Genomic DNA, 14,270 nt, shown 5'->3' on the forward strand with positions numbered 1-14,270 from the left:
GCTGCGGTTCATGGAGTCACAAAGAGTTGGACACAACTGAGTGACTGAACTGAACTGACTGTGAGATGTAGAAGGTGTGCCGTTTTCGCCATTGATTAGCTGTGTTATCTTAAGGAAGTTACACAGGTTATCTGAATCCCAGGATGTGGACGTACAAAATGTGAGTAATACTATTTCAAGAATTGTGATGATTAAATCATGATATGTATGACACACATGTATGTATGTCTATAAATTTTAATGCTTGTTATGAGTTCAAGAAATCAAATTTAGGTTTTTTAAAAAGTTAAGAAAAAGGATGTGAAAATTTTATTTAGGCAGGTTTTACTGGAACAATTTTTTTTTTTATAAAATAACTTTATAAAAGAGTCCATCAAGATATTATAAAGAAAATACACACTAAGGTAATATATGTACACTTCATAAAAATACAATACATCTCGGCAATTGCTTCCAGAGTCTGTTACCACCATGTACAGTGTATTGACGTTTAACATTATGCTAATTTGAACATACAAGGTTTTCAAGAAAAACAAAACTGTCCCATTGGTGTTTCAAAAAATTGTTTCCAATTGACAGGAAAATTTAAAAAATGCTAAAATGTTAAATTTATGGTGCTAACTGAATGGAAAGCCATGTCAAAAATGTTAGAGCAAAGACCCATGCCATAATCACTGAGGACAAATATATTTTTTTCTATTATTATAACTGGTTCAGCTGGTTCCACAAAGTTACTGAAAATAATATCCTTATTTTGGATGCTCAATTAAGGTAAACATCATTTGGTATTAAAAAGCTTTCTAGAAGCTGTACTATACTTCTATAATGAGTGGTATTTCTTTCCTTTTTAAAGTGAAAATAAGTATATAAGTCCTATTATTAATATAAAGTATTAATACTTAAAAAAGTATCTTCATAAGTTACTTAGTAAGCTTTGATCAAAACACACAGCAACTAGCTTTATTATTCTCAAAATGGTTAAATGCTGAAATTCACTTGGCTTTGAATTTTTTTTCTTTTTTACAAAATTATCTTAGCTACTATGTTACTATAAAACATTGCTAATGGGTCCTGTTAAATGTTCAGAATAATCCTTGCAAAGGAACTGCTCCAGTGTAATAAATAAAGAAAATACTACAAGACTTTTCTAGATCTTACCAAAAGATATGACCATGGTGGGATCATGAAAATACCTCAACAGTACCAAGGAAGGCACACAAAACAGAGCACAGCACCATTTTCAAGTTGCTAAGATTGCAACTGTTCAGGGAACTTAATTCCCATGGTAAATGTGGCTTGATTATGTGGATTTACGCTTTGGAGAGCTGCTTAGTACGGATAGGCAGACACAGCTATATAAACTATGAATGTGGTCTGATACTCAATGGTCCCATTGGCACTGTAGGATAAGGCTCGAACCCGCATGCGGTAGGTCTCTGGTTCCTGTAGTGGTCGTATTGTGTACACCACTCCTTTCAGGTTTTCATCCCTTAAGGCAAAGGGAACAGTCTGTTCCTCATCTATCATGAGGAAAGTTGTCCTGGGATGCATCACTCCATCTTGAGTATATGCAACCAGCCGGATCAAATCTTGATTGGCAGCTATTCCAAACGGGAGGGAGACGAGTTTGTATTCCAGGGCGTATGGACTCAAGGCACATTCCAAATCATTGGGTGGACAGTTCTTGAGACAGAACCTAAGGACAATAATCACATGAAATATATACAATTATTGTGGCTTGGAAGCAGGAGAAGGCATGATGCAGGTGATCACGATCCATGACAATTTTGGGGCATTAAAGGCAGGAGACAGTCTGACTGCAAAATACTAAGGTTCACCCTGTGGTCTGCATTATTAACTGAAACCAGATGCCAGATGCGGACAAGAGTGTGCTGGTCTAGAGTCATATATTTCTCTCTCAGCTCCATTAAAATCAGAAGCTTTGAATCACCGAAAAAAGTACCACAGAACGTCTTTAAAGTGAAAAGTCAGTTTTGGAAAGAGAAACATCTGCATATATATTGGAAACAAGGACTTCTTAAAGAGAGGACTACAAATGACTTTAAAATTTTAACATCTACCCTAAGACTATTTGAAAGCAGAAATAGAATATATTGATATTGGTTTATTTTTCTAAAAATAAATAAAAGGTCAGTTATGACTCCAAAAAAAAAAAAAAAAAACCTTTCTTTTCAGTATTTGCTTTCCACATCATTTTAGATTAAAAATAGTATATTTTCTTTTTCCAGAGCCCACAGTAGTTGTTTGAGTCGTCATGACTTTGAACTTGTGTGGCCCAAATCACTGGTAATAAAGAGTAAAACAAAAAAATGCACAAAGGACCATGTTCTGAAGATACAGATTCTCATAGTATTTTTAAAAGTCTGGTAAGTCCGTAATTTTAATCTTCCCCCTTCCCTATTCCCTCAGACAGATTACAAATAGGTTTTGGATGAATCCTGGGCAGCACACACTTGACCATGTTACAGTAACATGGGAGTCACCACTGAGAGGAAAACAAAGTGAGATCCAACCAGAGTTCGGTTTCAGAACTACTTCCTTATTAGTGGAGCCTATTCATGATGGCCATTATCTCATTTTCCAAGCACCCCACCAACTTGGTACCTAAACAGAGTGCAACGTTTCTGTAAGGGGAGGGAGAAAACAAAGCAGTTTATTCAAAACCCAGAAAAGACAGTGTTTCAGACAGCAGAATACGTAAACAAGATGAGATGAGAATGAACAGACAGACTACTGACTCATCCTTGGTCTCCTCCACACTCCCATGGAGTCATGATGACGCATCACTGTAACAGCCATGGTACTTCTTAGAGCCAGTGCTCTAAAAGCAGAGAGCCCTGAAAACCCTCAGGCAACACCAAGAGAAAAGAGACAATTTCAAAGATAGGTAGGCTCTATCACCCTATAAAATGCTCCCTGCTGAGGAGGGATTCTAGATGTTCCCTGGTGCATTACACACTGAGCAGACTTGTTCCAGGAAACCTGGCAGCTCAAAGCTGGCAATCGCTGCTGCAGGATGAATTGATTTTTTTGCCCACTCTCTGAAGAAGGAACACACAGTAAACCCCTAGCCCCTGAGGGATTATTGACTTCCTGTGAGTGAGAAACATGACCGCAGACAGGGCTTGTTGGTCAAGGAGAGACAGGAAGGAGGATTTTCAAAAGCATGCCTGGGAAGAGAAGGCAAGACATACCCTGACACAGGATCCCGTTGGTAGTCAGGTGGACAGGGTGTCTCAATACAACGGTAGCTTCCTCTCATGTTGAAGCACATGCGATTCAGCCCACAGTGCACATTCTGTTCCAGACACTCATCAATATCTACAACAGCACAAGAAACAGATAGCATCAGCAAATAAGGTCAGAAGAGGCCATCAGGGCAGGCATTGTGGATGTTTGCCTGGAATACTGAGGATTAGCTTTCTCCTCCCCAAGAATGAACTTGGTTCATAGCTGCACCTAAGCTTTTTCACCCACCAAGTGGGGATTTTGATTTTTGGTGTGCTGTTTCCAGACTGATTGTTCTGAGGTTAAGTTTTTTAAAAATCACGTGAAAAGACATTGAAAAATAAGGGCTATGAAAGTAGAAGGGAAGCTACAAAGAAAAAAATTTTTTTTTACACTTGGGAAATAGAATGCATTTGAGTTTTGTAAAGCCAATAATTCTTTAAATTCACTAAAAACAAGCTTAAAGTTTAAAAGACACATGTGAACCTTTCTTGGAGTGAAAAAATCTCTTTAAAACATGAATGATCCTTGATCTTTCCATAATATTTTGTAGGGTCAAATTACTGGGTAGGAGGTTGGGTAGTAGAAATTTAAAGAAGTTATACATTCAAGGAAGACTTGTGGAGACATACAGAATAAAGGAAAAAAAAAACAGGATCAAATAGATCACCCAAGAACCATAATTCAAGTTTGATCGAATCTGAACTATGTAGAATCCATCCTTAGTTGTTATAGGTAGGGTACTCTCCCTAGGATATTGGGGAAACATGCAAATGAAATGCTCTTTGTTTTCTACACAAAGTTGTTAAAAAAAAAACACACACACACATTTAAATCATTAAAATTAAAAAGCATCAAGATAAAACCAAAAGAAACGTTTTTTGAGTTCCCTGAAAATGAGTGTTTCTAAGCCATGATTTTAAACTTGAGGTCCATATTTAAGCATTGGGGGATCTGCAAATGAAACCATTTCTGTACGTTGAATATGTAGGTATGTGTGTGTGCGTTACCAAGAGAGATGAAACAAGACTCAGATTGACTGACTTTTCTGGATAAGAGGGCCTATAGAGTTCAACATAATTTAAGGGATGTTGAGACCCCAAAGTTAAGAATCATATTTTATAGCAATAGCTTCAAACTGTGGTATCTGTATTCCCCTGGTAGTACATGAAAACTCCCAGCAGTTATGACAGCAGGCAACTATTTCAGGGAATTAATTTCCATTCAAATTAAAAAACTTTTTTCTTATTGAATTATAGTTGATTTATAATGCTGTGTTAATCCAATGTACAGCAAAGTGATTCAATTATACACTGGACATGGAACAACAAACTGGTTCCAAATAGGAAAAGGAATTAGTCAAGGCTGTATATTATCACCCTGTTTATTTAACTTATATGCAGAGTACATCTTGAGAAACGCTGGACTGGAAGAAACACAAGCTGGAATCAAGATTGCCGGGAGAAATATCAATAACCTCAGATATGCAGATGACACCACCCTTATGGCAGAAAGTGAAGAGGAACTAAAAAGCCTCTTGATGAAAGTGAAAGAGGAGAGTGAAAAAGTTGGCTTAAAGCTCAACATTCAGAAAATTAAGATCAAGGCATCCGGTCCCATCACTTCATGGGAAATAGATGGGGAAACAGTGGAAACAGTGTCAGACTTTATTTTTTGGGCTCCAAAATCACTGCAGATGGTGACTGCAGCCATGAAATTAAAAGATGCGTACTCCTTGGAAGGAAAGTTATGACCAACCTAGACAGCATATTCAAAAGCAGAGACATTACTTTGCCAACAAAGGTCCATCTAGTCAAGGCTATGATTTTTCCTGTGGTCATGTATGGATGTGAGAGTTGGACTGTGAAGAAGGCTGACCACCGAAGAATTGATGCTTTTGAACTGTGGTGTTGGAGAAGACTCTTGAGAGTCCCTTGGACTACAAGGAGATCCAACCAGTCCATTCTGAAGGAGATCAGCCCTGGGATTTCTTTGGAAGGAATGATGCTAAAGCTGAAACTCCAGTACTTTGGCCACCTCATGCGAAGAGTTGACTCATTGGAAAAGACTCTGATGCTGGGAGGGATTGGGGGCAAGAGGAGAAGGGGATGACAGAGGATGAGATGGCTGGATGGCATCACTGACTCGATGGACGTGAGTCTGAGTGAACTCTGGGAGTTGGTGATGGACAGGGAGGCCTGGCGTGCTGCTATTCATGCGGTCGCAAAGAGTCGGACACGACTGAGCGACTGATCTGATCCGATATATATTTTTCAGATTTTTTTTTTTAGTTTATTACAAAATATTATGTATAGTTCCCTGTGCTATATGGTAGATCCTTGTTGGTTATCAATTTTATATATAGTAGTGTGTATATGTCAGTCCTAATTTCTCAGTTTATCCCTCCCTCCAACTCCCTTTTCCCTTTGCTAATCATAAGTTGCTTTTCTATGTCTGTGGGTCTATTTCTGTTTTGTATGAAAGTTCATTTGTATCTTTTTTAGATTCCACATATAAGTGATATCACATGTTACTTCATCTTTCTCTGACTTCTCTTAGCATGGTAATCTCTAGACCCATCCATGTTGCTGCAAATGACATTATTTTATCCTTTTTTATTCTTTTTATGACTAATATTTCATTGTATATATATATGCCACATCTTTATCCATTCATCTGTCAGTAGACATTTAGGTTGCTTCCATGTCTTGGCTGTTGTAAACAGTACTGCAATGAACATTGGGGTGAATGTGTATTTTCAAATTATGGTTTTCTCTAGATATATGCCCAGAAATAAAGCTGCAGGAGCTAAAAAAAAAAGCAGGATAGCTCTACTTTTAGCTTTTCAAGGAGCCTCCATGTTGTTCTCCATAGTGGCTATAACAGTTTACGTTCCCACCAACAATGCAGGACGGCTGCTGCTTCTCCACACCCTCTCCAGCATTTATTATTTGTTTGTTTTCTTTTTTTTTAATTTTATTTTATTTTAAAACTTTACATAATTGTATTAGTTTTGCCAAATACCAAAATGAATCCACCACAGGTATACATGTGTTCCCCATCCTGAACCCTCCTCCCTCCTCCCTTCCCCATACCATCCCTCTGGGTCGTCCCAGTGCACTAGCCCCAAGCATCCAGTATCGTGCATCGAACTGCATTTATTATTTGTAGACTCTTGGATAATGGCCATTCTGGGTAGTGTGAAATGATAACTCATTGTAGTTTTGATTTGCATTTTTCTAATAATTAATAATATTGAGCATCTTTTCATGTGCCTGTTGGCCACCTGTATATCTTCTTTGCAGAAATGTTTATTTAGATCTTCTGCCCATTTTTCGGAAAATGAGCTGTTTATATATTTTGGAGATTAATCCACTGTCAGTCACATCTTTTGAAAATATTTTCTTCCATTCTGTAGATGGTCTTTTACATTTTGTTTATGGTTTCCTTTGCTGTGCAAAAGTTTTTAAGTTTATTTAGATCTTTTTTAAAAATTTTCTTTTTAATTTAAATTTTTATTTTCATTACTCAGGAGATGGATCCAAAAAGATATTGCTGCTATTTATGTATCCTGCCTATGTTTTCCCCAAAAAGTTTTATGATATCTGGTTTTACATTTAAGTTATAATCCATTTTGAGTTTATTTTTATGGTGTTAGAGAATGTTCTAACTTCACTCTTTTACATGTGTTTGTTCAGTTTTCCCAGCACCACTTATTGAAGAAACTGTATTTTTGCTATCGTACACTTTTGCCTCCTTTGTTGTAAATTAATTGACCATAGGTGTGTTGGTTTGTTTCTGAGCTTTCTCTCCTGTTCCATTGATCAATATTTCTGTTTTTGTGCCAGTACCACATTATTTTGATGACTGTAGCTTTGAGTATAGTCTGAAGTCAGGGAGCCTGTTTCCTCCAGCTCTGTTTTGCTTTCTCAAGATTTCTTTGGCTATTTGGGGTCTTTTGTGCTTCCATACAAATTTTAAAATTTCTTATTCTGTGAAAAATGCCATTGGTAATTCAACAGCGATTGCATTGAACATGTAGATTGTCTTGGATAGTATGCTCATTTTGACAATATTGATTGTTATAACCCAAGAATATTGTATATCCTTCCTTCTGTTTGTGTTATCTTTGATTTCTTTCATCAACATCTCATAGTTTTTAGAATACAGGTCTTTTGCCTCCTTAGGTAGGTTTATTCCAAGGTATTTTATTCTTCTGATGCAATGGTAACTGTTAGTGTATAGAAAAAGTATTTCAGTGTATTAACTATGTCCAGCAATTGTACTGAAATTATTGAGCTTTAGTAATCTTATGGTAGCGTTTTTAGGATTTTCTAGGTATAGTATTCGGAGAAGGCAATGGCACCCCACTCCAGTACTCTTGCCTGGAAAATCCCATGGGCGGAGGAGCCTGGTGGGCTGCAGTCCACGGGGTCGCGAAGAGTCGGACACGACTGAGCGACTTCACTTTCACTTTTCACTTCCATGCATTGGAGAAGGAAATAGCAACCCACTCCAGTGTTCTTGCCTGGAGAATCCCAGGGACGGGGGAGCCTGTTGGGCTTCCGTCTATGGGGTCACACAGAGTCGGACACGACTGAAGTGACTTAGCAGCAGCAGCAGCAGGTATAGTATTATCTGCAAACAGTGATAGTTTTATTACTCCTTTTCCAATTTGGATTCCTTTCATTTCTCTTTCTTCTCTAACATGTCTAGGACTTCCATAATTCTGTTGAATAAAAGTGCCAAGTGGATATCCTTCATCCTTGTCCTTGTTTCTGAACTTAGAGGAAATACTTTCAACTTTTCACCATTGAGTAGGATGTTAGCTGTGAATAGGGCTTGTCATATATGGCTTTATGATGTTAAGGTAAGTTCCCCCTATGTCCACTTTATGGAGAACTTTATATCATAAATGGGTATTGAATTTTATCACAATAAACTGGAAAATTCTGAAAGAGATGGTAATACCAGACCACCTGACCTGCCTCTTGAGAAACTTGTATGCAGGTCAGGAAGCAACAGGTAGATCTGGAAATGGAACAACAGACTGGTTCCAAATAGGAAAAGGAGTATGTCAAGGCTATATGTTGTCACCCTGCTTATTTAACTTATGTGCAGAGTACATCATGAGAAACGCTGGGCTGGAGGAAGCACAGGCTGGAATCAAGATTGCCAGGAGAAATATCAATAACCTCAGATATGCAGATGACACCACCCTTATGGCAGAAAGTGAAGAGGAACTAAAGAGCCTCTTGATGAAAGTGAAAGCGGAGAGTGAAAAAGTTGGCTTAAAGCTCAACATTCAGAAAACTAAGATCATGGCATCCGGTCCCATCACTTCACAGCAAATATATGGGGAAGCAGTGGAAACAGTGGCTGACTTTATATTTTTGGGTTCCAAAATCACTGCAGATGGTGATTGCAGCCATGAAATTAAAAGACACTTACTCCTTGGAAGCAAAGTTATGACCAACCTAGACAGCATATTCAAGAGCAGAGACATTACTTTGCCAACAAAGGTCCATCTAGTCAAGGCTATGGTTTTTCCAGTATTCATGTATGGATGCGAGAGTTGGACTGTGAAGAAAGCTGAGCACCGAAGAATTGATGCTTTTGAGCTGTGGTGTTGGAGAAGACTCTTGAGAGTCCCTTGGACTACAAGGAGATCCAACCAGTCCATCCTGAAGGAAATCAGTCCTGAATATTCATTGGAAGGACTGATGCTGAAGCTGAAACTCCAGTATTTTGGCCACCTTATGCAAAGAGCTGACTCATTTGAAAAGACCCTGATGTTGGGAAAGACTGAAGGCAGGAGGAGAAGGGGACAACAGAGGATGAGATGCTTAGATGGCATCAGTGACTCAATGGACATGAGTTTGGGTGACCTCTGGGAGTTGGTGATGGACAGGGAGGCCTGCCGTGCTGTAGTTTATGGAATTGCAAAGAGTTGGACATGACTGAGTGAGTGAACTGACCTGAACTGAATTTTATCAAAAGCTTTTTCTGCATTTATTGTGATGATCATATAGTTTTTAATTCAATTTGTCACTGTGGTGTATCACACTGATTTGTGGATACTGAAAAATCTTGCATCCCTGGAATTTTAATCATAGTGTATGATCCTTTTAATGTGATGTTGGATTCAGTTTGCTAGTAATTTAATATTTTTGCATCTAGATTAATCAGTGACATTTGTATGTATTTTTTCTTTTTTGTGATATCTTTGGTTTTGGAGTGACAGTGGCCTCATTGAATGAGTTTGGAAGTATTCCTTCCTCTGCAAGTTTTTGGAATAGTTTCAGAAGATTTAGGTGTTAACTCTTCTATTAAAGCTTTATAGAATTTGCCTGTTAAGTCATCTGATATGGTATCTTTTGGGGGAGTTTTTAAAATCACAGATTCAATTTTAGTATTTAAAATTGGTCTGTTCATGTTCTCTTTTTCTTCATTTTTCACTCTTGGGAGATTGTACCTTTCTAAGAATTTGCATATTTCTTGTAGGTTGTCGATTTTATTGACAAATAGTTGCTTTTAGTATGGGCCTTTTTATTTCTGTGGTGTCGACTGTAACTTCTTTCTCATTTATGATTTTATTGATTTGGGCTCTCTCCCTGTTTTTCTGGATAAGTCTGGCTAAAAGTTTATCAATTTTGTTTATCTTTACAAAGAATCAGCTTTTATTTTTATTTATTGCTTTTAATATTTTGACATTTTTATATTTTAAAATTTTACTGTCAACTGACTTGCAATGTTCTCTTAGTTCAGGTGTATAGCAAAGTGATTCAGTTATACACTACATACATACATTCTTTTCTGAAGAACCACCTTTTAGTTTCACTGATCTTTACTATTGTTTTCTTCCTCTGTAATTCATTTATTTCTGATCTGATCTTTATGTTTTCTTTCCTTTTAATTAACTTTGGGTTTTGTTTTGTTCTTTCTCTAGTTGCTTTAGGTGTAAAGTTAGGTAGTTTCAGATTTTTCTTGTTTCCTGACGTACGCTTGTATAGCTGTTAACTTTTTTCTTAGAACTGCCTTTGCTGTGTTCCATGTTTTGGATCATCATGTTTCTGTTTTCATTTATCTCTAGGTATTTTTTCGATTTCCTCTTTGATTTCTTCAGTGATCCATTTGTTACTTAGTAGCACAACGTTAAGCCTCCATGTGTTTCTGTTTTTTTGCAGTTTTTTCTTGTAGTTGATGTCTAATTTCATAGTGCTGTGGTCAGAAAAGATGCTTGATAAGATTTCAATTTTCTTCAATTTATTGAGGCTTGCTTTGTGGCCAAGTACATACTTTGATTGTACTCGTATAAGTACCACATGTCAATCCTGGAGAATGTTCCATGTGCACTTGAAAAGAAGCTATATTCTACTGCTTTTGTATGGAATGCTCTATATATACCAATTAAGTTCATCTGGACTAATGTGTCTTTTAGGGCCTGTGTTTTCTTATTGATTTTCTGCCTGGATCATCTGTCCATTGAGGTAACTGGGGTGTGTTAAAAGTCCTCCCCTAGTATTGTGTTACTGTTAATTTCTCCTTTTATGTCTATTAAACTGCCTTGAATATGAGATTTTGATATAGCAGTCTAGGTATACACACAATTATTTTAAGTTGCTGATTTCTTAATTTCACATGCACTTCAAGTATCCTGAATTTTTAATCTCCTTCTCTCATGATTACTGGTTTCAATAGCATATTTAAATGTGGAGGATTTCCTGCATTGTGTTCCTATGTGTCCGATTGTGTATCCTATGGGTGCATGTATATTTACAATTGCTCTCTTCTTGGATTGATTCCTTGATCATTATATAGTATACTTCTTTGTCTCTTGTAAAGTGTTTATTTTAAAGCCTATTTTGTCTGATATGACTGTTGCTACTCCAGCTTTCTTTTGATTTCTATATACATGGAATCTCTTAAACCATTCCCTTTGTCTTCATGGCATCTAGATCTGAAATGGGTCTCTTCAGCAGCATATATATGGGTGTTGTTTTTGCACCCGTTCATTCATTTGTATCTATGTCTTTTGGCTCAGGCATTTAATCCATTTACATTTAAGATGGTTATCTATGTATGTTCTTATTGCCATTTTGTTAATTCTTTTGGGTTTGCCTTTGAAGGTCATTTTTCCCCCCCTTTTGTTCTCTTGTGATTTGATGGCTACGTTCAGTGTTTGGATTTCTTTTTCTTTTTTGTCTTTTATATTTTTTCCTACCTCCTTTCGAAGAGTTGGGCTGCTTTTCTGGGTGCCTGATGTCCTCTGCCGGCATTCAGAAGTTGTTTTGTGGAATTTACTCGACGTTTAAATGCTCTTTTGATGAATTTGTGGGGGAGAAAGTGTTCTCCTCGTCCTACTCCTCCGCCATCTTGGCTCCTCCCTCCCCTTTTTCTTTTTTGTATATACTTATTACAGAGTTGATTTGCAGTTGCCTTGAGGTTTTGATACAGCAGTCTAGGTATACATACAATTGTTTTAAGTTGCTGATTTCTTAATTTCAAATGCACTTCAAGTATCCTGAAGTTTTACTCTCCTCCTCTCATGATTACTGGTTTCAATATCATATTTGAATGTGGATGATTTCCTACATTTTGGGTAGGTTTGCCTTTACCAATGAGCTTTCCCATTTCCTAATTTGCTTGTTTCTAGTTGTAGACTTTTCTTTTCTGTCTAGAGCAATTCCTTTAGCATTTTTTGTAAAGCTGGTTTGGTGGTAATGAGTTCCTTTGGCTTTTGCTTGTCTGTAAAGCTTTAGATTTCTCTGTCAAAATGTGAATGAGTCTTGCTGGGTAAAGTAATCTTGCTTGTAGGTTTTTCACTTTCATCACTTTAAATATAATGTGCCACTCTCCTCTAGCCAGAGTTTCAGCTGAAAAATCAGACAATAGCCTTATGGGGGTCCCTTATATGTTATTTGTTGCTTTTAATATTTTCTGTCAGTTTGACTACTATGTGTGTGGGCATGTTCCTCCTTGAGTTGATCCTCTATGGTAGTTTTTGCACTTCCTGGGCTTGGGTTACTGTCTCCTTTTGCACATTAGGAAAGTTTTCAGTTATTATCTCTTCAAATATCGTCTCAGGCCCTTTCTCTCCCCTTTCTCCTTCTGGGAGCTCTATAATGGAAGTGTTGGTGCATTTGACATTGTCCCAGAGGTCTCTCAAACTGCCCTCATTTCTTCTCATTTTTTTCTTTATTCTGTTTTGCAGTACTGACTTCTACCATTCTGTCTTCCAGCTCACCTATCCATTCTTCTGCCTCATTTATTTAGCTATTGATTCCTTCTAGGGTGTTTTCACTTCAGTTATTGTATTCTTCAACTTTTTGGCTGTTCTTTGTATTTTCTAACTCTTTGCTAAAAATTTCTTACAGGTTTTTGCACCATGCATCCATTCTTTACCTGCATTTTTGGGTCATCTTTACAATCATTACTCTAAACTCTTTCTCAGGTAGATTGCTTATCTCCATGTCACTTAGTTGTTCTGGGGGTTTATCTTGTTCTTTGTCTAGAACATAATCCTCTGTTATCTCCTTTCACCAGGATTTTTCTTTCTTTCTTTTTTATTTTTAAAAATATCTTTGGTTGCCCTGGGTCTTCATCGGTGTGTGCAGGCTTTCTCAAGTTGCAGAGAGTGGGGGCTACTCTCTAGCTTGGTGCATAGGGCTTCTCATTGTGGTGGCTTCTCTTATTGCAGAGCACAGGCTCTAGGCACATGGGCTTCAGGAGCTGCAGCACACGAGCTCAGCAGTTGCGGCTCGTGGGCCCTAGAATCTGCAGGCTTCAGTAGTTGTGGCACATGGGCTTAGCTGCTCCATGGCATGCAGAATCTTTCTGGACCACGGACCAAACCCGTGTTCCCTGCATTGGTAGGTGGATTCCTATCCACAGTACCACCAGGAAGTCCTTGTATAGATTTCTGTTTTTATGTATGCGGAAGGTTAGTTATGTTTCTTGACCTTGGAGAAGTGGCTTCCATGGGGGATGTCCTCTGTGTCCCAGCAGTACACTCCCCTTTTGTCACCAAAGGGCCAGGGACCAGGTGGTTCTAGGGTAGGTTCTGATCTGCATTTCTGGACTTGGTTCTGCTGGATTGTAGTTTTTTTGCTTCTGGTGTCTGCCCTCTGGTGGGTAGAGCTGGGACTTGATGACATAACGTGCTTTCTACTACTCCTTTTACAATAGAATTAGTTTTCCTCCAGGAATGAAACAGAAACATGTTTTATTTCAGTTAAATCTTAAATCTTGCCTTTTGACTCTGCAAACCAACTTCCAATTATGATTTTTATCTGTTGGAAGTGTTCTATCTCCTTGACAAAATGAAATTGTCTCAGAATGAAGTGAAAAGCCCTTTAGGAAAATGTGAAAGAAATTTGCCTTTGCTATCATAAAAAAATCCCATTCCCTTCCCATCCATATTCCAAATTTCATTTTAGCTTTAATTTTTATAGTGAACTCATACATAAACATGGGGCCAGTGGACTGTTAGGGTCTATGAAAATGGTGGCTTGAAGGCCAGAATCTAGATACACATTTATACACAGTAAGAACAGCTACCTCATCACATATTTCCATTGGCTGAATATGAATATATCGAATATCAGAATCTAATATACAAAGTGTTTGTCCCTAGCTCCATAATAATATACACTTCCCATAGAAGAGCTTTCAAAAAGTATTTGAGCTTCTAAGAAAGTAACCCTTCTTTGTCTTCTATCACTATCTCTTCAGGAGTAAGTATCTTTAAGGCATTCAATCTGCTCACTTTGTTCACTCATTTTAGTCACTAGTCATAAAAAAAAGTAGCCAGAAAAGGTGGAGCAATCAGGCTATCTTTTGTTACCTGACAGTGTGGTAGTGTCTGGTTTTTGTAAGATATTATATAATTATATAACATATCATAAGGTTAATTTAAATAATTGTATATAATATTATATAAAATTACAAAATATTATTTAAAAATTATTGTGATCAAAAATTATAGGCTTTTCATAACAAATATTATTCTACAAGAAAAG

The 14,270-nt window shown here is 37.4% G+C and overlaps 1 protein-coding gene across 5 annotated transcripts in view; it reads right to left on the bottom strand.

The window, feature by feature from the left end:
- Nucleotides 1–286: 286 nt before the first annotated feature.
- Nucleotides 287–14,270, bottom strand: part of HMCN1 (hemicentin 1) — a 546,437-nt gene continuing 532,453 nt past the window's right edge. For all 5 annotated transcript variants that reach the window (XM_044942718.2, XM_044942717.2, XM_044942719.2 and 2 more), the window contains 2 exons: nt 3,216–3,342; nt 287–1,696 (listed from right to left, as the gene is read on the bottom strand). In XM_044942718.2, coding sequence (XP_044798653.2) covers nt 1,330–1,696; nt 3,216–3,342 — 494 coding nt within the window. In that variant the 3' untranslated portion in view covers nt 287–1,329. The remainder of the gene's footprint in view (nt 1,697–3,215; nt 3,343–14,270) is intronic.

This window comes from Bubalus bubalis, chromosome 5 (assembly GCF_019923935.1).
Source record: "Bubalus bubalis isolate 160015118507 breed Murrah chromosome 5, NDDB_SH_1, whole genome shotgun sequence".
NCBI classification, from domain to species: Eukaryota; Metazoa; Chordata; class Mammalia; order Artiodactyla; family Bovidae; genus Bubalus; species Bubalus bubalis.